At 52.8% G+C, this 27215-nt stretch overlaps 2 protein-coding genes across 5 annotated transcripts in view; one reads left to right on the forward strand and one right to left on the reverse strand.

Moving 5' to 3' along the window:
• The first annotated feature begins 1533 nt into the window (after nucleotides 1-1533).
• Nucleotides 1534-13423, forward strand: CUNH3orf70 (chromosome unknown C3orf70 homolog). Its single transcript, XM_088530196.1, has 2 exons — nucleotides 1534-1760; nucleotides 12770-13423. The coding sequence occupies exons 1-2, from the start codon at nucleotides 1589-1591 to the stop codon at nucleotides 13324-13326; spliced, it is 729 nt and encodes a 242-aa protein (XP_088386322.1). The 5' UTR covers nucleotides 1534-1588; the 3' UTR covers nucleotides 13327-13423.
• Nucleotides 13424-16486: 3063 nt separating this feature from the next.
• Nucleotides 16487-27215, reverse strand: part of VPS8 (VPS8 subunit of CORVET complex) — a 53838-nt gene continuing 43109 nt past the window's right edge. For 2 of the 4 annotated variants that reach the window (XM_088530270.1, XM_088530269.1), the window contains exons 41-45: nucleotides 23881-23961; nucleotides 22356-22525; nucleotides 21426-21594; nucleotides 16917-16997; nucleotides 16487-16702 (exon numbers count right to left, since the gene is read on the reverse strand). In XM_088530270.1, the coding sequence (XP_088386396.1) occupies nucleotides 16553-16702; nucleotides 16917-16997; nucleotides 21426-21594; nucleotides 22356-22525; nucleotides 23881-23961 (651 nt within the window). In that variant the 3' untranslated portion in view covers nucleotides 16487-16552. Of the gene's footprint in view, nucleotides 16703-16916; nucleotides 16998-21425; nucleotides 21595-22355; nucleotides 22526-23880; nucleotides 23962-27215 lie in introns of those variants that run through there. The other 2 variants (XM_088530272.1, XR_015913680.1) reach the window with 2 other exon arrangements.

Consider the following 27215-nt stretch of genomic DNA (forward strand, 5'->3'; position numbering starts at 1 on the left):
CAGGAGGCAACCGCAAGGGGCAGGTCCCAGCAAGGTGGTTCTGCAGGAGGTGGTTCTGGCTCTGGCACCCCGGGTTCCCGCGAGCCCCACGGCCCAGGGCAGCGTCGGTGCTGCATGATGCGTCACTCAGGAGCGCAGGCTCTGCCGCTGCTCCCACTGTGCAGGACGCTCCAGGCTGGCTGCCTCGCCGGGGCCGGTGCCTCGCGCGGCCGCGTTCGCCCTCCCTGGTGGAGATTTGGGAAGGGGTGGCCGAGGAGAAGCCATCTCCTTCCTTCAGAGGAGCGGTGGCGGCCCCGCGACCCCGAGCACCGCAGACTCCTCACCTGCGGCTCCTCCACACTGCCCCCTTTGCCGTGGCCGCTCCCCTCTGCCCTGGGTAACGTGGCCGCGCAGAGGCCGCTCGCACTAACAATGTCCCGTGTGTAAATCCGTATCGAGCAAAGCAGCGTGGTATTGATTTTGGGGGTGCTTTGCATCCCGCAGTGACATTGCCGGCGCGCTCTGCCAGGCCGTGCGCGTGGCTCGGCGAGGGCCCGCGCGCTGGCCCGGCAGCCGGGCACCCTGCTTCAAAGCCGCGGCTGCGGATCTGCGCTTTGCGCTTGCTTGGAGCATGGAGGAGATGCGAGTTTGGCCCCGCGAGTGCCAGCGGTGCCGCGCACGCAGCTGCACGCTCGTTAGAGGTCTTTAATTAAGCCAGTGAACTCTGGCAGTGCAGCAGATGCCTCCATTGACTCTGGTCCACGGGCGCTCTGCAGAGCAGTGAGTGGGAGCTGGGCCCGGGCAGGTGGAGCAGGAGCGGGCAGGGGGGCAGCAGGAACCCTGTGGCGCCGGCGGGAGCAGCGTTTCGCCTGGGCCCGCGTCCCACGCGAGGCAGCTACGTGAGCCGAGCCGCCTCTCCCGTGGGCTCCTGGGGGCTCCAGGGATTTAGGTCCTCGCATGGCAGCAGGACAGCGGCCAAGTGGCACCTGACTCCGACAGCGCCTCTCTCCCTTGCGAAGAGCCGCGCAAGGCCCTGACTCTTTGCTAGCGTTGCAGGATCTTGGCAGGGACAAGCGAGCCCCAGGAAGCGAGGCAGAAAAGTCACTTCCAGCGTCACTAACATCCCCTCTGCGCGGGGCCAACGGCCAGCGCCCGGGCCGCTCACGGCCAGCGCGAGGCTGCGGCCGGCGGCAGAGCCGCCCCAGGGGAGCAGCGGGTGCCGCGAGCTGCCCGCGAGCCCAAGCGCCCTCCTCCCTGGCGCCCCGCTCGCCTCCCCGGCCAAGCACCCCGCGCGGTCCACGCGGGACGGCAGCCGCCCCAGGGAGGCAGCGCGTGGGGCCGATCCCGAGGACGCGCGCGGGGCGCTTTGGCGAGAGCGGGCGGCGCCGGGGCTGCCCCACGGAGCGGCGGCTCCGGGACGGGGCCGGGCCCCGGGCGGAGCGCGGGGCGGGCTCGGCCGGGCCCTGCCCGCGGCGCTGCCCCCCGCGGCGCGGGGCGGGCGGGCGCTCCCCGCTGCGGCTGCGGCGCCGTCCCCTCCTCCCGCTCCTCCCGCTCGCGCTGCCGCTGCCGGCCGCTGCAGAGCGGGCGCTGCGGGCGGAGCGGCGGCGCCATGAGCGGGGCGGCGGCGAAGAGCGAGAAGCTGGACGAGGCTCAGGCGCTGGCCCGCAGCTGCGCGGGCAGACCCGACTTCCAGCCGTGCGACGGGCTCTCGCTCTGCGCCACGCACAGCCACGGCCGCTGCTTCCGCCTGCACTGGTGCTGCCACCTGGGCTGGTGCCACTGTGAGTGAGCGGGCGCTAACGGCCCTAACGGCCGCGTGGGGCGGGAGGGGAGCGGGGCGCCGCCGCGGGGACCCTGTGGCGGGCGCCGCGCGACTTGTCCGCCCGCCCGGGGCCGGGACGTGGGGCCGGGGTTCGGCGGCGCCGCAGGGCGCCGCCGAACCCCGGCCCCACGCCCCGGCCCCGGGGGTAACGGGATGGCGGCGCCGCGGCCCTGCGGACCCCGTCGTGCGGGTTTCCCTCTGCCCTCCTCTCCCCCGTCCGAGCGGGGACGAGGGCCTGCTGGAGCAGCTCCCTTTTATGTGGACGGCAGCTTTGGCTCCAGGGAAATGGGGGTTTAGGAGCCGCGTTCTGATGCGGGGGGTCGCCCGCGGTCAGCCCGTGGTCACCGTTGTGCGGGGAGCTGCCGTCATGGCTGCCCGCTGCAAGGGGACCGCGGTGCCCCGCTTGGGGGGTCTCATCACTCACCCCGCGGCCCCCGCGTTACGGGCTGGTGAGACTCTTCTCTTCCAGAGTTTCTCTGCTCTTAGTTACTCATTTCTGGCCTCAAGATCCATGGGTGTACACGCACCGCGGCAGGCAGGATAGGGACTCCAGCCAGAGGTATCCACCACGAGCGCGCGACGGTGCTGGGAAGTCCGATGTGAAGTCGGGAACACCTGGAGTGGCCGCATTGTGGAGCAGGATCTAGGGATTAAGATGGATCATGGACTGAATATGCGTCATCGGCCGGAGGCCGTGTTGGTAGCAAATCCAAAAGCGAAACCCAAGCCTTCACTTGGGGAAGCAGTAAGAGGAGCATTGCAAGGCACGCGATTTAATTAGTTTGCTCAGCTCGGTAACGAGTAAACCAGAATAGCGGTTTAGTTCTGAGCGTTGCACTTGGAGAAACAACAGGGAGGTCCCGCGGGGATCACAAGTTCCCAAACTGCCATCTACGGGGAGGCGCGAAAGCCGAGGGGCTGCGGGAAGATGAGGTGGCCGCCGCGGGACACGAAGGCGGCCTTGAGGAGCCGGCTGCGTCCTGGTCCTTCTCTGCACGGGCTCGGAGGACAACCACGCAGCACTTGGCAAGGAAACTTCAGGTCTGGATATTAGAAAACTTTCTTGAACTAGTGCGAGAAGTGAAGCTTGGGAATAGGCTGCTTAGGAAGGCAAGGCATGGCTTTCATTGGAGGCCTCCGAGGCCAGCTTTGAGGTACATTTGCCTCATGAAACTATACATGTAGATGAAAGGAGGCCACGGGCCTCATTTCCTTGTCTAATCTCTTGAAAGCTTGGAGGAAGCGCTCTCTTCTTCCCCGCTATTGCCTAATACAAATTTCAGCGCTGCACATCTCCCTGTCTCCGGCTCTCGCAGAATAATGGAATTGGACTTAAAAGGGGTAAGAGCGAGGCCTATAATGGAAAAATTATATATGGGTCGGAGCTGTAATTAAACAGTATTGGAAGTAATCCTTCGTAAACATGGTGCTGTAATACTGTTGGAGGAATCTTCGGGGTGTCCTTGAAAGGGCTTTTCCATGACTCCTAAGAGCCGCGTTGGGGTGCGGGCAGCTCCATGGCAATCAGAAGGGTCTGTGAAGGATAATTCTCCATCCTCGTGCAAGGTCCTGGAGAAGGTCAGCTCATAGCGCGCTGAGGAAGGACAACCCCCGGGCTTGGCTTCTCGTGTGTGTTCAGCCTCACCTCTGCTTGTTTCCGTGACAGAAGTAATTTAGCATCACGGAGCTGCTTGGATGTAGAAGTAATAATTGAGAAGAAGCTGGAGCGAATTCCCCGTGGCCGTCTCTGTTGGCGTGCGAGCAGCTCTTCCAGCTCGCTCTGCCTCCCTGGCTTGCTGTCCGTAAAAAGGCAATAACTGCTGGCAGGTGAGATGGCAGAGACTTTTTAGTGTATCCAAAGAGCTCCAAGAACCTCGAGTGCTCAGCTCGTGCCGCCTGCGTGACAGCAAAGCCCGGCTCGGTGCATGAGGAGCCCCAGGGCAGCAGTGCAGAAGTGCGGGGGACCAGCACAGAGCTGTTCCCCTTGCAGCCAGCGGCCTGCTGGCGTTTAGGTGCAGGCTGGGGACTTTACATTGCTCAGATCACCTTCTTCCAGAGTAAGAGGACAGCTTGGACAGCAGGACGTTGGTAGCGTGGTGGTGCCCTGCTCATGCCAGAACGGGTCCGTACTGAGGTGCATGTCAGCTCTGGTGCACGGTTTCTAATTTTACTTCCTAAGAAATAGCTCACTGGAGAAAGTTGGGTGTGCGTGGAGCAAAGAGCTGCTCTTCGTGTTGTTCCTCTCCCTTTCAAACACCTACATTTTCATAACATCTTTACACAAAACCATTCATTTCCCGTGCCACAAGGAGCGTCTGCCTGCGAGGCTGCTTCTGCCTTCCCTCCACATTAGAAAAATGGTTGTGGCCACCGTCTACAGGATCCCCAAAGAAGCCCAGTGTGGATAAACATGTTTTTTTCTTTTGCACTTCCACTGAAAAGGATTCAGACGTCCATCCAGTTTAAGCCAATGTGTCTGCAAGAAATGTTTGTGCACAGGCAAGGCGTTATGCTGAGCGCTGGGCCAAACTCGCAGAAAGGTAGATTTTCCAGCTTGTAATACAGAACCATAAATCCTCCTTTTAATGAGGATTTGCTGCCTGTGGCTGTGCAGGATCTTCTCTTCACCTGTGTTTTGAAGGCCTCTGACATTCACTTCATGTCACTAAGCTGCATGCGAGGGAACTAAGAGTGTCACCTTACTGTTTTCTGGAGTGTGACACTGAGGGCAAACAGTCATCCGCTGCTTCTGTGGGGGATACACCATTCCAGAACTGGAGCGGGTTTTGTTGCTCTGGTTCTAGCTGTAATCCCTGAATCACAGTAGGAACAGACTTAATTCTGTGCCTCTTGGAGGCACAGCACAAATACAGAGATTGTGCCTAACTTGGTGGGAAGCTCGGTGCCTTTGTGAGAACCTGCAGTTGTTCGTTAGGAAATCCTCAGGGTAACACGGAGTTGCTCTGGTTACAATCCCCAGTGCCACACAGCAGCCATACACCAAAGGAAAAGCTTGGAATTCCACTTGTGAGCACGCCTGGTAGTGCTGAATCTTCATGTACAGGTCTGAAGAGGAATCACTGCACGTCTTCCTCCGAAAGTCCACAGAAAGGGGACCTCGGATGCCAAAACGCTTCCCGGCAGCCAAAACCCATTCCTTTTTGTGCCCGACAATGAAGCTGTGTTTCATAATCACTCCGGCCATCCCAGGAGCTGGATTCACAGAAACATTCCCTAACGTTCCCTCTCCTCTGCTGCTGTGGCTGCCCGTGTCCCAGCATTCGGGACGTTCGGGAGGCTCAGTGCTGGAGGCTGAGCCTCACTCCGACCCGGAGCTCTTGATTCCGCTAAAATCCTCCAGGCTTTTTTCCTCAGGCACTTCGGCCCCACACAAAGCTCTTGCAGCAGCTGCAGCGCACGGGGCGAACGCGCCGCTTCCTTCCTGGGGTCTGCAGGGAGGAAAGCGGCTCCGAGTTTGATTCTCTGCAGAAGCCCGCGGCCGCGCTGCCTCCCTGCGCACCTTGGCTCTCCTTGTTGCTGCTGGCTGCTCTGTGCTCTTAGCCCGCACCTCCCGCCGCGTCCCGGCCGTGCCCGGCAGGACAGCCGGCGCACCGAGCCCGTCGCCGCCGTGGTTGCCGTCCGGCGGGCCTGCGGAGCAGACTGTCTCCTCGGATTTGCTGCAAGCGCCCGGGAGGGCGCTCAGGTACCCAGCCCAGGACCTCACGTTTCCCGGCAGCGGCTGGGCCTCGTGAGCCGCTTCCAGCTGCGCCACCGGAGCGAGGTCTGCGCCTTGGTGAGGTTACGCTGGGACTCGGCGTCTCTGCGAGACACCGACAGAACCCAAAGTGCTTCGCCAGCGACAGCCCGAGATGCTCCCGGACGGCGTCTGCGGCAGCGTGGGGTTGGCTGAGGGGCAGCACGAGCTTGTGTTAAAGAAAGAAGCTGCTGAGAGCACATTCGGCTCCAGGTAGTATGTGGCCATACGTATATCCATAAAGTGACCGTGTTTTTCTGCCTAGTCATTTTTATCCCAGTGCCTTCATGAATTTATTTCCCTAAGATGCAGCGTATGTTTCGTTTTGGTTCTCATCTTAAAGAATCATCTTTACGTAGCAACAGACCGCAGAATTCAGGAAGTGCAGTTGGTGCAATTTAATGATATTTTTGTCAATAGTTCAGTATATTCATCTAGATGGAAGTCAAAAACCCACTAGGAAAGTAAAACATGATTGCTTGGCAACTGGGCCTGTTTTTTTATCATACCTTAATTTAGGCAACATAACAGTTGGAATTTATATATTACCAATGTCGTAAAGCCGTTTTAATGTGAGCCATACATTTATATTCTCTTTTCCACTGGAGCTCGAGAGCCCACCTGTCTGTTCTCACAACTGCTGTTTGGTTGTGCTCACACCTGGCCCTGAAGCCTTTTCCTTGCCCTGCCCAGCGAGGGGCTTCCTGGGGCCTTTTCTGCCTTAAATTCTCCACAAAGGTGCTTTTGCAGTAGAGGCTTGGAGCAGAATCACGAACGAAGGAGGAGTGCCCATATGTGCAGATAAGCCCCTGCAAAACAACGGAACACGGGTGGCAGGGCGCCCCGAGCCGACGCGGCAGGATGGCGGTGCCAGCGCCGCGGCGCAGACGTCGCAGCAGCGGGAGACCCGTGCTCGGGCAGCGGGAGGGTGGTGACGCAGGTGCAGCGCGGAGCACGGGCCGCCGCTCCTCCCAGAGCGCGCCAGGAAGATGGACTGCGGCCATAAGGATGAGTGAGCGCCAAAGCAGGATGAGCGCACCCGGCCTCCCGCCCCGGCTGCGCGCCCGGACCGGAGCAAGCCGCAGCGCGGACGGTTGGCAGAGAACTGTCTCTTCGAGGACGCGGGAGCTGTTCTCCTCGCGGAGCAAGTCCCAGGACGACAGCGGCGTCCCGTGGAGGAGCTCACGGGGCAGCGCGTCTGCCGGCAGGCCGTGACTCCTGTGTTCTAGCGCCTGGCATTTCTCCATGCCAGGAAACGACTTTGTTCCTTACAGGCAGCTTTTGACACTGCTCCATGGTTGCTCTTCTCTGTTACCGTACCGGTGTCAGGACCCTCCGCTCTGGGTGAATACGATGGGACGTTGAATCCTGAGTAGAGGTTGCAGGAGCTGGTTTTGTAAAATCAACATTGAACACAGATCCATTTTTTGCTATTTTCCTTAATGATTTTAAAAAAATGCCCAGCACAAGCCGGGGGATAAATTCCTTCAGAAGAAGGTGCAGAGAGCAGCAGCTCCCCTCTGCAGAGGGACGGTGGCGACCACCCGTGGGTTCAGGGCGCAGCCGTGACCCGCCGCGCCTGCCTGCGCTCGCGGAGGGCACGGAAGCGGCTCTGTCACGCGGGGCCGCAGCGTTGCTCTTCCCCTAATACCCGCAGTCCACGTAGCAGTTGTTGAGCTCCTTACAGAAGCAGCCAGGGCCGTGCGGTGCCATTTGGGATGTCAATCTTATGTTCCCTTTTAACGGTTACTAAACAAATCTGGTCCCTCTAAGGGAGTTTATGGCTGCATGAAGCATTTCTAGGCCCTCTGGGGCTGCTTTTTGTTTCAATCTGGTGCATCAGTGTAAGAAAGGAGGGGAAAGAGCAGGGCTGATACAGGGAAGAGCTGGAGTTTGTTTGCATTTAATAGCTGCCTGCTGTAAGTGGAAGTGCAGAGTGCCTTGAGAAGCGAGACAGCTCGCAGCATGCAGAAGCATGATCCTTTTTGTATTTAGAACAACTCAGGATAGAAGGGCATTAAACTACAAATTACGATGAAGAAAAACTTTCTTTCTTCTCCCCTCTTTCTTGGTTTCCCATGAAAAGCTCATGGCTTGTCAAGTCACAGGCTGTCACAGCTGTCTCTGCCACTATACAGCAGTGACAGGGAACATCTCTACTTCACGTGGGAAAGGAGTTGGCAACGGTACAAAATCCCGGTGAACCTGCTGGAGGAGCTGCTGTAGAAAGGTAGCCAGAGCAGTTCTCCCCAGAGCCTCAATGAGCAGCACAGATTTGTGCTCTGATTTGGCACTTCTGTGAAAACGTGCGATTTATTTTGCTTTTTGTAACGAGCTACCTCTGAAGGCGGCTGAGGTTTCTCGGTGTAGTTACGTGCTCTTGCATGACTTCGCCTTCCGTTGTGGTGAAGCCGGAGTTACTACAGTTCACCTGTGGTGTCTGGCCTGTCTTTGGAGCACGTGTTACCTGTCTGGTTGTGCTCGCAGCACTAGAAATGCCTCTGAACGATCTCTGGGTACTTTCTGTTTGGAAGAAGCCAGGGCAAAGATACCACTTGGGTCAAGGTGTCCCATATCTCTATCTAGGAGGATCCTTCAAAGCTGGCGGGCATTGCAGTCACAATTCATTGAAGGCAGCGATGGTGCCATTCAGCTCCACCAAACATCTTCCAGTTACTGCACCATAAAGCTAACAGTACCTCAGAGGGTCCTGAAATACTCTTCTTTTCCCTCAGCAGCTCCATGGCTCCCGTTCCCTGCACATCCCATGGTGTTTTGTTAGATGTGACGTCCTGGCTGTTCCATGTGATGCAAAAAAAGGGAAATGGGGCTAGCAGGGGATTGTAATTTGGTTTCTTTTTTGTTTTACATGTGGCTTCTGTAAATATCCTCCTAGTTTCTGCTACCGTTTGTCCTCATCCCTCTGCCGAAGCTGTTACCATGCTCCAAGCAGAGCGTAATTTGGAGCTCCTGCGGTACCTGGTGAAGTCTGGTGGTTGTTGTTGTTGTTCCAAGCCAGGCATCTCACCGTGGGAAGAAAGGAGGAAGGAGCGAAGCCATCGTCTGCCTCCCCGCAGCCGGTGGGGCCGACGAACATCGTCCCCGTTTCGGCTGCGCCACCCGCGGCCCTCGCAGGATCCTGGGAACCCACCGTGGTGCCCCACAATGCGGACGCTGTCCATGGGCTGCCGGGCAATCCAGGCACCGGCAACCTGGCACCACACGCAAGACAAATTCGTTAAGGCTTTGCAGGGCGGCGCATCCGGGCAGCTCTCCCCAAAGAGAAGCCTTGGGTCTCTTCTGTCCCACCAGTGGGATACAAAACAAGGCCCCTTCATAGACACTTTGGTAGTTCTGCATCGTTTGCTATGAAGCAAGGTGCTGTTTGAGAGACAGATTGCCAAGGTTTTACTGCGTACATGGATTTGGAAGAGCCCTTGTGTTGCAAACTCTCCTCGGCTTCGCATTGAACGCCTCTGGTTTAATCTGCCCCGTGCTAAATCCACATCTCGGATCGAGCTGGCCTGGGAGCGGAAGGTTCACGGGCTGCTCGCGTTGCCGTCGCGCTCTGGAGGCCGCAAGGTGCCCAGGTAGAGCTCGCCGGGTGGGTGATGCTGCTCTTTGCACTGGGACTGACCTCCCTCCCGCGTAAGCCGCTTCTCTGTGTGCTGCTGGGTTTACTCGGAGCTTTGGAGCACATTTTTGCTATTTGCCTGTTGAGAAACTTGGCAAGTGGCACCGTGGTGACGTGTAGTGCAAACACTGTTGAGGAAAAAAAGGCTAGCTGAACTTCTAAGCATTGCAAAGAGCACGCCTGCGTTTTCATGCATTTCTTTTCACAAAGCTGCCAAGGAACTTTGCCGATGCACATCCCTATTTTAGTGGTTTGTGACACAAAGCTCTGGTGCTTTCATCTACAGGTGCCTGTAGATCACATCTGCCAGTGGAGCCAGGGAAAGTCCCTGTCCTGGCACGGGAGTGTTGCGAGAGGGTGAGAAGCCAGGGTTAGTCGCGAGAAAGCTCGCAGCCAAAAGATGGATTTCTTCTTATTTTAATATGCTGAGCATGTTAACGAATGTCAGAGGTAACCTCGAATGCTGGGACGAGGGGAAGCGGAGAATAAAATGTTTAAACAGCACCTCTGCTTATTTCATGGTTAAGTTATTTTGTATTAGCCCCGGAAATTGCTGCTGCGTCTCTCTGGTGAGGATGCATACGGAGTGCTCAATTAGCAAAAAATCAGGCAGACGTGACCGCGTGGCTTTCTCCGAAAGGCTTCACCTATGTGTTTTTGGGTGCCGGAGGAGACACTTTAATTCAGCTTCCAGCCAATCAACCACTTCGTGTGGTAATCATAGCCTCGAACAGACCATATACATGCACGTGTAAATCTATGTATGAGCGCGTGTACTTTGGGGGATAAAATATTTTCCGAGTTGCACGAGCGTGCAGGCAGGTAGCACCAGAGGAGCAGAGCCAAGGCTTCAGTGAACAGCGTCCGTCGGTTTTTGGCAATAAAATGGTATTTCTGTGAAGAGAGAGGCAGGGCAAAGAGCTACCTCCTTGCCCGTGCTTCGAGTGGCTGCTTTGCAGTTAGGTAGGGGCTCGCGTGCAGTAATTCACTACAAGTCTCATTCTTCAGACTGTCATGAGAGCGAACTGAGTAACGAAGAAGTGGAAACACAAGCTCTGGTTTTAGCTGAGCACAAACCAGTTTTGTTGGTGCGAGAGCAGAGCTTTGCGCGTGCAGCAGCAGACGGTGCAGGTCCTGGTACACGCTTTCAGCTGGGGCAAACGGTTACGTGTATCCAACATACCTACTGCTGAATCTCTCAGTTGTCTTGCCTCTGATCATATAGTCTGTCAACATATGGCTGTCGTGCAGACTTACCACGAAATAATTTTGGCAGAGGCTCCTTTCACACATTTCCCATTAAGCACCAAGGAGACGAACCGTAACTTGCTTCCACTTCTTAGCCTCTTACAGTGTTGGCAGGACTGCAAAGCTCGAACTGTGAAGCTTCTCTATAGCAACTATTACCGTGTTTATGATCTTCCCAAACGTCTGCGAATGCAGCAAACTGAGTCTGATTTTTGGCCAAAACCCCCTGCGTTCAGCTTTTGCGGTATTTTTCCATCGTCAAATTGCTGCCTTCCGCCCAGGCAGAAGTGGCGAGTGAGGCAGGGAATGAGCTGCCCTGCGGAGCCTGGTCTAGCACCTGGGTCTGCACGGAGCGCGGCCGCGGCCCTCGCCAGCTGACTTGGCTTTATTGTTCAACTTCTGAAACTCATCGTGCCCGATGTGCTTACGCTCCGTAGGTAGGGTAAGGAGCTGCAAACAACATTATGGAGCCCCCAGTTCGGTGCCTTTCTGACGGGCAGTTTCCACCTTGTCCTGGCTGCGCTTGTCCTTGGAACGTGAGCGAACGTTGTCGGCCGCTCGAAAGCCTCTGTTAGCGAAGTAGTCGCTGTTTGCTTCTACCCTGAAATTAGTGCCAGCGTGGCAGCTTTGAAACCCAGGGGAGAACTGCCACATGCGCTGGGCTTCATCTCCCCTGCCGCTGCTCTCGGACCTTTCCCTCCACGGGAGTCGGTTTAAGCCTTTGCGTTTCAGCAGCTGCGGCGAGAAGGGGGCTTCAAGCAGAGCCGAAGCCGAAGCAAGACCTTGCCCGTCCGTGAGCACCTGGGGTCCTAAAGCCGAGGCAGAGACTGCAAACACCAACCTGGAGTTTCAACTGCTGCATTCGCTGATCCCCGGTTTGTGAGGGAAAGCAGATTTCTGCTTCTGTGAGAAGCTGAGAGGAAGCCCATGAAATGTATCTGTTTCCTCCAGTTAAAGGTTTGTCAGTGATTTTCTTCCCTGCCTGCTTTGCCTTAAAAAGGCAAATTAGATGAATCCTTCATTCCTTTTAATGCCTGTGCTGCAAGCTACCTCGGCTTAAATCCCCTACTTTTCCTTTCCCACGGTTCCTTGGCCAGCACATGTGGCAGTTACTTTCAGTGGAGAAAATCCGAGTCCTCTCGGACAGGTTCTGCTCAAGACGGTGGCGCGTTCAGCCAGCTGGAAAGCAGCTGCTTCGGCTGCTCCCTGCCGTGGAACAAGGACGTGCTTTGCTTTCCAGCCTTTGCCACGGCCTCTTCCCAGAGCTGTTTGTCTTGTCTGGAAGGGCTCACGTGTGAAGGGTGGGATTGCCCATCAAAAAGAGGCTGAGAGGGAGAAGAGAGCCCTTCCCTCCCCGCTCTGCTCCACCGTCGCGGAGTGGAAGCGCTGCCTTCCAGCAGGTGAGCGCTGCTCTGGTTTCCCAAAGGAGTCAGGAATTCACCCACCCCCGAGCAGAGGGACATGCGGTAGTTGCATCTCCTGAGGGCAGCAGAGCCTGAGTCACGCAGGCACCAGGAACCTGGGTGGCTGCCTGCTCTTCACCTGGAAGAGCTTCGGACATCCAAACGCTCCGTTGCTTTGATCCCTTCTCCTTGCGAAGCGGCATTTGTAGTATTTATAGCTGCTGCATCGTAACTCTTCTGAGAGTCCCACTACTTGCAAGTCTTCTGGAAATTTGTGCTTTCATAGTTTATGAACCCCTGGGGAGATGTGAATCTTTCAGAGACTTCGTGCAAGTAAAATGCAGCATTTTAGAGTCTTTGGCATAGCCTCAGGTTGCTCAGTTTTTCCTAACAAAGTACTGATTTCCTGCTCTTTCTTTGCTCTTTTTTTTAGTCCAGACTAGCAGTTGTGCTTTTCTATTCGCACTTGGTATTCCCTCTATAGCCAGCATAATCCTATTTTCTTATTACTTAACCACATTATCAAAATGTCAAAGGCATTTCTATGCCTTGGGAATTCCCTTATTTTTCGCCTTAAAATTCCACTTGCAAACACGTCTGAAGCCCCTAGTTTACAATACAGAACAAAACCCTATTCAGTGTCTAGAAAAAAGACCATGGAAGCATTTTGCATTACAGTGAGTACCCTGCATATAATAACTAAATCATTTTAGCAATGTAGAACTGGTAGAACTGGTCTGCATTCAGGGAGGAAAAGGAGGAAAAAATGGCACTTCTTTGCATGTTTTTAGACCACTGCAAACAAAGTGGCTGCTGACATGAAGGCTCTACTAGCTGGTATTAACCACTTAGGGTGAACATTACATGTTTGTGGTATCTTTTTGCCCCAGATATAATCTTTTAATACTGCTGTTCTGTTTTCCCCACAGGCAAATATGTCTATCAGCCCATGACGCCTGTAGAGCAGCTTCCCAGCACCGAAATTCCCGTTCGCCCTCGGGAATCCACCAACACGATCCAGATCTCCGTGTCCCTCACCGAACACTTCCTGAAGTTTGCGCCCGTCTTCCAGCCGCCTCTGCCGCCGGATTCCCCGCAGTTCTGCACCATCGCGGACCTCTTCATCGACAACTACCGGGTGAAATGCATCAATGGGAAGATGTGCTACGTGCAGCGGCAGCCCCCGCCGGCGCCGCACAAGGCCAAGGCCGAGGAGGTGCCCGTTCGCAATGCCTTAATCACACACGAGAGCAATACGCCAAAACCGGAGCACTGCTCGTCGCCCTCCAGCTCCGAGGACTCCGGCATCAACGCGGTGGGGGTTCACTACGTGGAGTCGTGCGATGAGGACACGGAGGGGGGCGCGGAGCTGAGCTCGGAGGAAGACTACAGCCCCGACAGCAGCTGGGAGCCCGATGAGTGCCCGCTCCTGTCACCCTCGCAGTGCGAAATGGAAGTGATCGAGACTATAGAAACCACCGTGTGATCCAGCAAGGTGGAAGCAGATCAGTCCAATTCCCACTCAGTAATGTTGCTTTTGTAGTATTTATATTTTCTGTTTTTCTGACAATCCCTTTTTTCCAGTGCACTCAATTTTTCAGATTCCGCACGGGAGTGCGGTCGCGGGACTCGCGCGCAGGCGAGCAAGCGGCGAGCTGAGCAATTTTTACGTGTTCTCAGCCCTACTGACTCTCCCGTGTCTGCACGTAAGATAGTGATAAATCCTAAGACGTTTATAGCCGAACCAGGCCCTTTTCGTTGCGTGGGCCACGCCGTGTCCCACCGCTCGCGTGGAGATGTGCCACCCGGGGGTTTCCTCTGCCAGGCTGCTTGCAGGGGCTGCGGAGGCAGGAGGTGCTCTCCTGGCGCCCGGGCATCCTTGCGCGCTGGCCCTCCCTGCCCCTGGGGCCGGGCGCTACGGCCGGCTAGAGAACGCACAAAGTGCCTCCCCCGTTTCTCCAGGCTATGCACCGGGCATCCGCGGAGGTGGGTCAGGCTCTGAAATCTCCCGAAAAGGCAACTCGTGCTCCGGAGGTCAGTCATTGCCTGCAGCCAGGTAGTCGCTTCCCGGCGTGGGTCTTGGGGAAGGGGTTTGGGCTTTTGCAGCTCAGCAGGAGGGAGAGGAGGGAGCGAGGAAGGAGCACGGCCCAAGCCGCTGCCCTTCTGGACGGAGGTGCAGAAGGGCAGGTGAAAGGCACTGACTACCTCCAAAAACGCAAAATGCCCTCAGGAGCAGCGCGCGCTCAGCACCAAATGGCCTCAGGGCCCCTGTCTGCCTGAAGGATAACACATTAAAAAAAAAAAAAGAAATAAGAGAAAAGAAATTGCTCCCCAGCCGCACCGCTGTGTTGGCAGAGCTTGGCACAGCGTGGCGGTGGCGCTCAGCAAAACACAGCCCACGGTCACGGTACCTGGGAGAGGCAGCTTTGGCTTTGCTCTCCTTTTCATCCAGTTCAACAGCGGCGTCTAAACGAGATTTTCCTTAAATAGCTGCAAACACAAGAGCTGTTTTGCTGGTAGCTTTGTTTCAGCTACGCTCGGCAAAACAAAACCGTCTTTCTCGGAAGATTTCAGTCAGCTTGAAGCAGTTGGAGTCAGTAATAACTGTGTTTTCAACAGCATTACTGAATTTCTTTGTGTATTTACTGTTTACGTTTCAAAAGTCAGTAGTGAATATAAGGCTGTATAAACGTGTACAGTTTAGTGACTGATACTAGATCGTAGTCTGTGTTCTAGAATGGCTCATCGCTCTCACTGTATCCTGACAATGTATTACTAATTTTATACACTTTGTAATCAGTACCTTTAGCAAATGTTTAGGTAACAGTGCGTGTGTGCACGTGCACCTGCGCGTGTGCTAGGAACTTAACATAAATGGTTATAAAGTAATCCTGTACTTTTTAGACTTAACACTTTCAGACAAAAATAATAGGTTTTATAGTTTTGATGACTTCTATAAAAAGTGCAATGCTTGTTAAATGAGGAATTTGGGCCATTGCATGAGCAGATACATTCTCACGAGGCACTTAAAAGTATTCCGGTGTTCTGAGGGCATTTAAATGAAGGCCGTAGTAAACACTAAATAGGATTTATTTATTTTTTAAGGGTGGGGTTGTCTTTCTTGGTTAACCAAGGTTTCTAACAACGTTTTGCTGTCTTTTGACCAGACACATTTCATAGGTAGAAGAAAGCATTATGTATGAACCTACAGCATTTACTCACATTTAATCTTTCACGTGTAACCCGAGTGGAGAGCTGCAGCCCTCGCGCGTGTGCCTGGCGGGTGCGACCCCCAGGTACTAATGGCAGCAGGACCTGCCACCCACTGTCACGTGTGGGGTGCCAGGCACAGGAAGGGGCACTAGGACCCCACTACGTGCAAGAGGGAGCACACGGGGGCCTGCTCTTGGGGTAGTGACAAATCAGTTAGGCTTTTTCGCCCAAGACTTACCCTTAAGATCCTGTGGTCTTGCAGCTTCATATCACTGTCGTCAAGATACCTTCTTTCTTAACTGTAAGTAATTAGCAATATTCACAAGCTGTGAGTATCTCCTATACCAGGATTTGTTCAGATGTCTTAAGCACAATAAAGCTGCCTCTCCCTTCTCTTGTACCAGTAAAAGTCAGTGGAGCAGCCTGGTGTGGGACAGGGCTGGTTCTGGGAAGTGTTTTAGCCGCCAGCACTGTGGCCCCTTTCTCGCCGAGCTCACATCACTCACCCTAGGTCAGAAACACCATCCTCACACCAAGGGGATTTCTTTCCTTTGCACAACACGGGCAAAGCTCTGCTGTACAAGACTTGCCCTGAGCTTGTTGCTCCACTCTGCCAGGGAGAGGTGTGTATGTTACTTCTTTAATAAAATACTAAACAACTGGAGCTCTTCTGTTTGTCCTAAGTAACTGTGCGCTCTCCATACTGCAGCGAAGCATTTTGAGGTTTCCAGCAAAGGAACGGTCACTTGTGGTTTCAACCATAAGTGCCACGATGGCACCTGGAAGCATCCGCTCTGTGCTATGGGCAGAAGTGCAGCAGAGCCCAATGGAGCGCAGCAGCTCCTGTCCGGGCTCATGGATGTCCCGGGTACTGGACTTGGGGGGAAAACCCAACGCTCAGGTCCAACGTGGCTGTGCTGGGACAAGCTGCCCACAGCGGGACAGGGACCAGACACAGCCCTTTGCTACTGGAACCCAGTGGCAGAGGTACTCGACAGCAGCAGCCAGTGGCACTGCCAGCCCCGCAGCCCGTTACCGCTCCCCTTGCGCACGACTCGCACAACCAAATTCCACCAAGGGCCTTTTTTTAATGGGAGGTCGGAGGAACAGCCGGCACCCGGGTGAGTTTCCTCACACACGCAGCGTTTCCTGGCAGGCTCCAGCCTTCCCAGGCCACCGGTTTGTGCCATCAAACCATCCCGGGCTCTTTCCGGGGGGCCGCGGGCCAGGCCTTGGCGAAACAACAGTTTTGCACGCGCTAAAATTAACACCCAGATGCAGCACCCGTGAGCAACCTCAGCGCAGCCCTGCAAGACACAGGGGTGCTGGGCACACGCCGGCTGCACGTCCTTTGCCCATGGGCACATGGCCCAGGGCTGGTGCAGGCCCCAGGGCCACACGCTGGGGAAGGGGGCAGAAGTCCAGTGTCAAGGCAGAGAGGTTTCCCTGCACCGAGGCCCCAGACCAACCGTGGTTCCTGCGGCTGGAGGGCGGAGGCGCTAGTCTTCGGCGAGCGGAGGGGGAGCCAGGTGCAGCTGGAAAGTCTCGTCCTGGAAGACGCTGCTGGCCGCAGGGTCCCCGTGGGAAACGCTGAGCAGCCCGTGCTTCTCACCGCCGTGACTGCGGGACAGCTCGGTCAGGAGAGCCAACTGCAAGGCAGAAAACACGCAGCCTGAGCAGACTGCCTGGGCACACGCAGTGTGAGGTGTGGAAGGACCTGGAGAGCTCACGTGGAGCTCACCTTCTGCCACAGCAGCCAGAAACCCCTAGCCATCTGCTAAGGGCAGGAAACAGCGGGTCCATGGCACCCACTTAAACTGTCTTTACCAATTTAAAGCCAAAAGGAAAAGCAGCAGAACGTACTCTGGAGGTTCCTCGGTTGAGTCGGCAGAGTTGGTCAAAAGCTTGGATTTGCTGAGCATCCAACGGAAACTCTGAAGCCACCTGATAAAAGAGTAAGAAGGTGACAAAAACAACGAACAAGATTCAAGTTGATCTACCTAGAAATTCATCCCTGCTCCCAGCCTTGCGCCTGGCGCAGCCAAGGTGCAGCCTGGTAAGAGGGGACAAAAAAGACCATCTTTCCTCTGGCTGAAGTTGCTCGTCTGCTCACGCTGTAGAGGACCGACCAGCTGGGGAGAGAAGCGCTGAGGCTCCCCAGGTGAGCCGCTCTCCTGGGCTCCAGCTTCCCCCTTGCTTTCCCCCAGGATTTCTTGATCATTTCCCCAGGCCCCACTCCATCTCTCTGCTGGCTTACGACATACAGCAGCGGGCTGCGATCAGGCACAGATGGTTCAGGGCTATTACTGGGGAACACTTACTATTTAAATTACTACCAGCTAATGTTGTATCCCAAGGTCTATTTTCTCCCACTGGCATGAACCAAAAACTAGGAAAGGAGGGTGAAAAGGCTGGGGGGAAAAAGTGTGATTCACTCATGGGTGGCAGTCACATCCCACGAGAAACTGGGCAGGGCAGACACGGTGCCACTGCCCAGCAGTGCTGGCCTTGCAGGTGTGAGACTGGGGCACAAGGGCAGGCTGGATACAAGGGCAAAGGCAGCAGCCAGCAGCTCTGGGCGAAAGGCAAGAGAATCGCAGAGACCCTCCGTAGCGCTGCAAGGTTAAGGCACCGCGCAACAACAGCGCTACTACAACAAAGGTGGGATGCAAACCGCTTTAAAAGGCATCACTTAACTAGGCCAGGGAGGGAGGGTGAAGTTTCGCATTCTGGGAGGCTTGATCCATTTGATCAAATCACAATATTTCTATTTTGAACGTTTCTGCTCGTGTTCCAAAACAAAAGCATCACGAAGGAACTGCAATAGGTGCCAGGGAGAACAGCCGTGCTCACGAGCTGCAATCTGGCAGCTGTCATCCCTGGGGATCTATTTTTAAGGGAACACTCAATATTCCTGCTTAAATATTTTCTCAAAAAAAAAAAAAAGCCATTTCCCAGGGGCTGTTAACCCACAATGCTACAGCCCTACAACAAGTGGCTGCTTATTGGATTTGAATTTACCTTGACTCTCTTTGGCAGTGGATCAAGCCCAGTTAGAAGAACTACTATTGCTGCCTTCAAGACCCAAGTCCTGGCCTGGGAAGCTGCGGAGCTAGGGATGAGGGAGGGACTGAGGATGGAGACAGCAGAGAGGGCCGTTTTACCACAGATCACCTCAGCTTGGTCTGTAGCTCAATTTTCAGTAACTACCCAAGGAAAGACGGAAACAGCGCTGGCACCTGGGCAACGAAAACCACTTTTGAGACACTCGAGCAGTGTGAGAAGAGCGGAATGACCAGACTGCAGATCCCTCACCCTAGGAGTTCATGCTGATGTTTATTCCTCCCCTCAAGATATTCGCTGCACAGCCTCTGAACCAGGAAAGCCCAAGGGCACCAGAGTCCTGTTCTCACTGCTGACAGGTAGCAACGCATCCCCAAGGGACGCGTAGCTCACACCCGCTAGGAAAAACCGAACAAACACGGGAAAACTGCCCTCTGCCCCCGCTGCTATGGCCACAGGCAACGCGAACGCGGCCACCGCAGCGTAACGGGGCTGCCCGCCATCCCAGCCCCTCTGCAGCTGGAGGGTCGGCAAGTCCCGGCATCCCTGCTGCTCCAGGCAGGTGGGAACATTGCTGCACCTCTATAAAGTGTTAATGGGTGTTTTCAAAGTTATAAAACCTTTGCAGAGTTCTGGTACTGCTGGCGGTCAAGATGAGAGCTCCTGGTCGCACTGGGGCAGAAGGTTCCAAGCGCACCCCACGTACGGGCCCTTCAAGGAAGGATTCGGTAACGGATCGGCCGTTGTTTGGGGCATCTCTCTGCCGCCTGCCCTCCAATTTCAAGGCAATTGCGATGGGAGTCATGCATGCAAAGCAGGAACAGGAAAAAAGAAACCCTGTCTGTTGGGCTGTCGCTCTGCATATAAATCTCGGCAGCGCTGCGAAATCCAAAGCGACAGCCTTTGTTTCAGCGGAGCAGAACCGGTACTGCGAAACGCACTCCAGATGCTCAGTGGCATTTGTCAGGATGAGGCAGCCTTTATTGCAGAGCTTGCGAAAAAAATAAATAACAAAACTGAAGATCTCACTGAGGAGGGTAGAGAGGGAGGGGAAAAAAAGAAAAAAAGCACCAGCCTATACCAAGAGACAGAGTATTGGGGGTCTTTCAAAGCACCTGGAGCAGCTCCCCACAGATCTATGGAAAACGTCCCTGAAGGCAGGAGCTGGCACTGCAGGGTGTAGAAAAGGCAGGGAGTGAGGCAGCACTTGTATCACTGAGCTTCTCCTTGGGTTTCCTGTTCATTATCCGCCCCAACGCCAGATAGGGAGAAGCAGGAACAGCAGGAAGAACAGCTTGGCCAGCATGAGGCTCCTGAGCTGACCGGTGCCAGCTGAGCCGAGAGGAAACGTGGAGGAGAGCTGCAGTGCCAAAAAGCTAGGAGACCTTGGGACAACGGTCTCGAGGCCAGAGGCCACGGAGTTGGGCTGAGAACAACCCCTGACAAGGGCTGCCAGGAAGGGGAGGCTGGCAGGGCCCCCAGCAGCCCCGTGCCCGGCCTCACCTCCTCTCTCCAAGGCGCACAAGGCCAGCCAGGCTCCAGACTGTGGGCCCTGGCAAGACGCGAGTGAAACAGCCCGCGGAGGCACCAGGCGGCTGGGCTCGTCCTTCGTAACAAAACAGGAGTAACAGGAGGAGCCCCAGGCGCGGGGGGCTCCAGGCAGGGCTGGGCGAGCAGAGGAAGCGCCGCGGCTCCGCGCCGGAGCGGCGAGGGGGAGCAGCCGGCACGCGGCTGACCCGGCGCCGGCGCTTTCCAGCTGCCGCTACGGAGTCCCGCTGGGAGCCCTTTCCTTCCCCATTTCCTCCGCTGAGGAGTGACGCCCGCAGAGCCAGCCTTGGAGCCCGGTCTGCACCATTTCTTACTTCTTTCTGCCAGGGTGGATGCCCAGAGCAGCATTAAAGGGAAGAAATAGTGATGCCCCAGCTGACTAGCTGCTTGCTGGGAAGCTCAGCAATAATCAGATCAGGGGCCCTGCTATGAAGTAGCAGCACTTTAGTGACTAATATCATTTTAGTCCCGAATTTTGCTGGTGGCTTTTAAAGTTAAACCTGCCCTTTCCCCCTCAGCTAAGCACATTCCTTCAGATCAGGTTTAGAGACTAAAAATACTGGGCTGCCAATACTGCCTGTTCCTAGAGCCAGTATCAGGATGTCACTGCAACAGGATGGTGCACGAAACCTGTGAGCGGGCAGGATGGACCATCGCTGATCCTCCACGGGAAGCTTTCCTGTCCGTCACACATCCCAGCACAGACTGAGTGCGAGGATTGCGCTGCACTCCAGGGAGTCCTCAGAGATTACTTTGCTCCGAAGCCTCCCTTCAAGCAGGAAGCTTCTTTTTTGGTTAATGCAGAGGCTGATTGAAGTTGACTAACGCTGTTAGCGATCTCTGCATCAGAACTGATTTGATAGAAATGGAAATAATTTGCTAGAAGAACACTGAGGCAATACTATAAAAACATACTCCAAGATTGAATTACTTTGCTTTCACAAGTGGAAATACTTCACACCGTATACGCGTGGCTGGTGACAAAGGCACAAAGTATCTTGGGGTACCAAGGAACAGACCCTCCTCGCTGACAACCTCCTCAGCTGCCCCAGGAGCCAGGTCCTGGAAGACATCCCATGCCATATTCCTGGAAGCCACCCCAACGAGATGCCCGTGGCTTGGCTTGCAACCCCCAGGACCAGGCCAGGGACAAGTCAGACTCACGCTATTGAGTTTGCACTTGTGCTTGAATTGAGAATGGACAAACATCTGCCAGTGCCAATAAAACCCAAACCGGTGAGCGGAGCTTCCCCCTGCTCCAGCTGCAGTCGCCTTGTTTCCGTGTAAGCGCCTTCAAGCATTTTAGGAGCATTTATAGCAAGTCAAATCCTTTTCGCATCTTCTACTCAGAGCCAGGCTATCTGTTCAGAAGACAGGATGGAGGCTCTATGATCCAGCCACGAGAACACACTACAGTTTTTGAATAAACACAGCTACATATAATTTGAAAGGAATTGCCCCAGAGGCTCGTCCCAGGCTCTCACAAACAAGACAGAGAGGTGGATGCATTCAGCTCCTTTCGCATCAGTTAGCAGTCCAAAGACTTTTGGGATGGAAACATTTCCATTTCTCACACAACTCTTTATACCCACACCCAAACAAAACAACATTCAGAAGTTCAACCAGTTAACAGCAGCTACTGTCTGACAGCTACTGATCACAGCTCTACCTGGAAGCAAAACAGGACACGAGAATAAGATGAGGGAACTCATGAGCGCTTGTCTAAGATAACATGAAGAGAAACCATGGCACAAACCCTACCTGTGCCAAGGATGTTCCGCTTCCTTTTTTCAACTCTGAGAAGTTCTCACTCAGTTTTGCTCCCTTGTTGCTTGAGTTGCACTTGTAGCACATCCATCTCATCACGCCTGTGGTTATTAACCCACACTCTTTACTCAGCAGACACAGGGAATGGTACAAGTGGCCACAGCTCCAGAGACAAGAGAAAAACTCTGTTTAGGTGCTTGAGAGCAGGGTAATACAGCCAACAGCATGACATTTCAGAAGGAAAAACTCTAGCTAGTGGAAAATCAGGCTGCTTATCTGTAACCATAAATCAGCAACACGCATATTCCTTCACACTCCCAAGGAGCATTTCTAGACTTCCAAAAATAACAGCAGATTCCCCATTGCTGATACAGCTATAGATCATAATGCAAGGTAATAACGATCCTGCCCTCTGATTTTATGTTTGCCTGCTTGCACACAGGAGTAGGGGAGATATTGAAGTATAAGCCAGGGCTGCAATAGACTTAAGAGGTACAAGTAAAGTTTAAAAAAAAAAAAGATGCTGCAATTGCTTCGTGAGGCCTTGATGAATACTGGTACGCCAAGCTTCACCAACACAAAGCACTGTATTTGGGACAGAGCAAGCAGTGTCAGCTGGCAGCAAGACAGCCTGTCCCTAGTTGTACTTGCTGCATCCAATTTCCAGCTTCATGAACATCCACAAAGAGTTTCTGCAGCTCCAGACCTGCTGTGTCATTCAGCAAGGGCACCTCAGTGGCTGAGGCTTTCAGTTAGGACCATGCTATCCAATTCCACCAGGGAATCACCTTCTGCTAACACAAGCATTCCTGGCATAGACAACAGATACTGAGAGCTAGCTACACTGCTCTCACAAAAGTGCAAGGCAATACTTTTCAGCTGAGACAGAACTGGCTTCACACAAAGAATTATCTGTGACTTTACCTGAAAACAATGATTTCATCAGCAGTTTCTTGCCTTCTCTTGTACTGCTGGAGACAAATGCAGCAGTAATCCTGCTTTGGGGTAAGCCCTCTAGTGACAGAAGCTCTTAGGTTACACAGGGACCAGTGGAGATCGTGGTTTAAAAGATTCGTAGTTGTCTCTAAAAGGGTCTGTGGGAAAGGCAATATACAGAATAACCAGGTCGTTTTGTCATCTCTGCAGAAATGCCATCCTGATCAATTCATCATACCAAGGAGCTTAGCAGACTGCTAAAAGCACAAGCAAAATTGATTCTCTTTATACCTCATTATATGTTTTATAGCCACTATCTCTAAATACTTATCCTTTTATCATACATTAATGGAGACAGTATCTTTTCACTTCTGTAATAGTGCTTTATTGATTTTTGTCCAAGAGTACTGAGAGATGTGGTTGGCTCAATCTGTGATCTGCCACACTTCCGCTCGCCTTCTTGTCTCTCCTTGGCAAGAAACTGCTTACACCCCTCATTTTACTAGATAGGGGCAGACAAAAATCAGAGCTCAAATGCCCTATCACAATTAAAATATGAAAAAATATGAATCTCTCATTTGCTAGTTCCCTCCATGTAAGGTTGCTATTTCTGAAGAAGCAGAAGTGGAATATCCTTCATTTTTAGAGGTTACTGCTTCCTCCAGCAGCCACAGGGATAAGATGCTTCTGGTCCATGACCGCTCACAGAAGTTTTCAGATCACCTGGGGATCCTTAGGAGGGCACAGGCTGGTCCAGATGGGACACGCACCTGTATCAGACGACCTCTAGGCACAGGAGAAGAGAGGGCCCATGTGGCTACGAGCAAACCTTCCCCAAGAGCTCAAAGGAGAGAGAACTGCTCTGTCTACACTCAGCACGCTACAGTAATGCTATTTCCCATTTTATTTTTAAATTAGATGATGCCACATTGAGGTCTGAACAGCAGCTAAGATGCTAGTGCCATATGGCTGGAAGAATTGAGGGAGGGTTTGGAGGAAGCGTATGTATTCTGTTTTGGGAATGAGGGGCTTTATTAGAAAGGTGAAGTGTGGAGGCTCCTTGGAATTTCAGACTGGACAGAGGAAGGCAGGAATTAAATATAGGTAAAATCTCATCAGGTGGCAAAGCACAGCATTACTATGGGGAAGCAGGAAAACATCCTGATTTAAAAAACACATTGAAAACCATGTAAAAAGACCAGCTATATTGTTCTTGTGCCTGTGAACCCCCGCCTGAAAGATGAGTTGGAGAAAAAACAGGTACATTTTAGCGTAAAATTCAACTACGAAAGTGTCCGCATGATGATGCAACCGTCACCCCCTTCATCTGCAATCTGTTTGTGAGTAACAATGAACTCATCCTCCCTTTTCCCCATGTCTCTCTAATTGCACAAATAGACTTTAACTACACGCCCAGGTAGTCTGCTGTGCACATAAGAGAAAGCAGAACTCTAGACAGCTAGAAAGAACCTCCTTATGCAGCCGTGGACAGCACAGAAATGCATGAACTTACTTGTTCGTAGTTAAAGGTGTCCAGCATGCCCAGAACAAGTCCTTGAATTTCTCCAAGTTTCCCTTTTCCATAAACAGGATCCTGTGCAAAGAAATGAAAAACCAAAGCTGACTTGAGCATGTCATGAAAAGCCTTTTGGCTTTTTAATTTTCAGATTTGCGTCACAAGCGCAAGTTATGATTCCACATTATAAGTTTATACGTTTCACTAGGAGATGGAAGAGCTGAACGGGAAGCACGTTTGAGGAATACCAAAGAAAAGCAACATGTGCAGCACAGGGAAGATGTTAAGCAGCAGCATGTCCAGGGTCAAGACCAAGTGCCAAGGGTGTCTGCCGGTCAGAGGACTCCAGGGCACCCTGCAGGGCTCCAGCTCCACGCTGAGGTTCTGCTCAATCACAAAGTACTCCCAAACTCGTTCAACACCTGCTCTGGCATTCCCTGGTATTCAGAGCTTTTGGGACTCATACCATAAAAGAGAGAAGAACATCTAGAGATCTGCTGTCCATGGCAGGTGCAGCCTCTCAAGCAGGAGAGGGACAAAGCACTGGAGTAAAGGAGAGCTTTGGCAAGACTCTCCTTCCAGGGCATGGGGGACTGGCAAAAAAAAAAAAAAAAAAAAAAAAAAAAAGGAATATGGCAAGATGTGAGCGGGAAACTACCTTAGACACTAGAAAAGTGAGGGATGCTCAATGGACACCGGAATAGAAGGAACTAGATAAGCAAATTCAGACTAAGATAAAGGAAAAAGGAAAAGGATCAAGGGTGATTCAATGCTGGCACTGAGAGTGAAGGAAATAAAGCAGAATCAACAGTAAAAAAGAGTCAGCAAAGACAGAAGTTGCCAAGAAGCTGCACTGTGACATGACTGGAGAGCTCCCCAAAGCAGCTACACAAAGTAGGTTGGGCAAGTGTGAACAGCAACCTCCTCACAAAATGTGACAGGCAGAAATACCAATGCTCAAGCCTAAATAAAACCAGCACTGAGTAACACTACTTGAGTCAGAAGCAGCTGCAGGTCTGAAGACACAGAAGAGCTCAACATGCTGCCAAAGCTACTTCTGTGCTAGGTGAGCAGTGCAGACTCAACAGACACCGAGTTTTCTCTCTGCGTGCATAATTTAAAGACAACAGCATGGAAAGCCCACAACATTGAGTCACCTTATGAATTATGGAGAATAAGAGGGAAGTCAGGACTTGCAGCATGACTTAAACGTGAACCACAACATACAGCAAGTCCTTTTGTAGGCATCAGCTATTTGCTTTTCTAAAGCATTTACATAGGTAGCCAAGCAAAGCCCAACTCGCAACCTATGGGTGCAAGCATTTATATAGAGCAAGTTGGTCTTTCAAAAGTGCAGGTGGAGATGTTCAGTGCAACTTGTTTCTTCTGCTGGTAGAGGGAGAGGAGGAAGAGAAGACAGGAAGAAGAGAAAAGAATAAAGAGCCACCTATAAGTTTGCAGATGAGGAACGTGAGCCCTGGGGCCAACTTTCAGCTCCTCAGTTTTTCTCAGGCCGGGGGGTAGGTAAGTAGAGAACTGCCCTATCTCCATGGGAGAGCTTCAGCCAAAGGAGGGGTGAAGGTCACCCACGCTTCTTGTGGACAGGGCTGCCTGGGCCTCGGTTGCAGTTCTGTACCTGCCTTGAGCATGAAATCCAGAGCTACAACCTCAGCCAACCATCATCCTTTCTGGCAGGTTGCTGGTTTCAAGCCCCGCGAAAATCTATAGTCACAAGAGCTTCGTGGGATCAGTTGTTTCTAAAGGAGGGATATGTTTCATTAATTCTGCCTTATAAAACATGTTTTGCTTTGGGATTTATGCAAGCTCCAAACACCATATTGGATAGCCCATTAATAGAGGAAGTTGTGCCTGCTTGCAAAACATTCATGAAAGATTTCAGCTTTGGAAGGGAATTAATGCTCAGCCTTTCCATCTTCTTCTGACAGCATTCATATACTTAACAGCACAATATTTCTCCTTATGCTCGGGGGGGATTCTTCTAGCATTTCTCCCAACACTGCTATTTCACACTTCCCTATTTAACAAATAATGTTATAGCATTATAAAGGACAAATAAAAACCTAAATATATTAATAATAATTTCATAAGATTTCCGTTATATAAAGCTGAGCCAATTTGCAATGAGATAGATGCCCAGAACCTACCTCTGTACTGGGAAAGCAGCAGCGTGTGCTTGCAGCCCTTTGCAAGGTGCCCTTTAGCTCAGCATTTCGGCTGCAAAGTTAACATTTGCATAAGGTATAATCTCTAAGCAGCTAAGCCCAGCAGAGGAAGAAAAACAGCCCACTAAAATTGGAATACTCTAATTCCTCCTCAGAAAAAGGAAGATAATCTACCTCAGTTTATTGATGTCATTCACCTTAAAAAGAAAAAATCCCCCAGTTAATTCCTGGGCAGCTGTTCTACTTTGCAGACCTGCAGCTCCAGGGCATCCACGCTCCACCACAAGGACCTGACCTCTGCTGGAAGAGGCCCTGAGGACATTTCCAGGAACTCCCAAGCCCCCGCCCTGGTAATTTGGGGTTTTTACAGAATTACCTTCAGGGCTTGGGAAAGGCTGGATGCTCCCTGGAGCCCAGAAGGGCTTGTTAAAGAATTTCTGCACGGGCAGCAGTAGGAGTGGCCATCAATAACATTTTGACCCTACGCATTGCTCAGAGCCAAGATAGCAATTTTCCATGGCTTCAAAAAGCAAGGACACGACTTGGCAGAAGGGGCATCTGCCCCGGGTTGACAAAGCAGAGATGTAACCTCCAGCTGAGGAGGCTGCTGGGCCACTCAGTGCCACGGGCTGGCAGAGCATCCACAGGCCATGTCTCTTCCCCCAAAATAACCCAGCGTTGCCTCTCAGTCACATGCAACCCCATTTGGAGATTTGCAACAAAACAAAAATTGCTATAAATGCAGCAAGAGTAGAAATATATATATATTTTTAAGGAATAGGAGGAAAAAGATTTGATAGAATATTGTGTACTGATAAGAAAGGACACTGTTGCCAGCAGCAAAGCTGAGGAAGGTGTTATGTCAAGCACAGAAGCTGCAGGCTGATAAGACCTCAGCACAGACAAGGTATCAGTGGAAGAACCTGGATCCCAACGTGAGGTGAATGGCAAAGCTGCAACATATCACACAGACCATTTCCTCTTCTCTTAGCCCAGCAGGAGCACTGACTACAGATATGCATTTCAAACCTATATTCCAAAAAAATGAAAAACAGGCAGCGATCTGGCCTGCGATTTATGGCAGCTGATGCAAGCAAGATTTGGAGGCAAAAAACACACCTTTTAGAAGCCAATAGCTTCTAAAGGAGG

The sequence above is a fragment of the Tinamus guttatus genome, unplaced genomic scaffold (assembly GCF_059628265.1).
Source record: "Tinamus guttatus ecotype Peru unplaced genomic scaffold, ASM5962826v1 Tinamus_guttatus_pri_ptg000364l, whole genome shotgun sequence".
NCBI lineage: Eukaryota > Metazoa > Chordata > Aves > Tinamiformes > Tinamidae > Tinamus > Tinamus guttatus.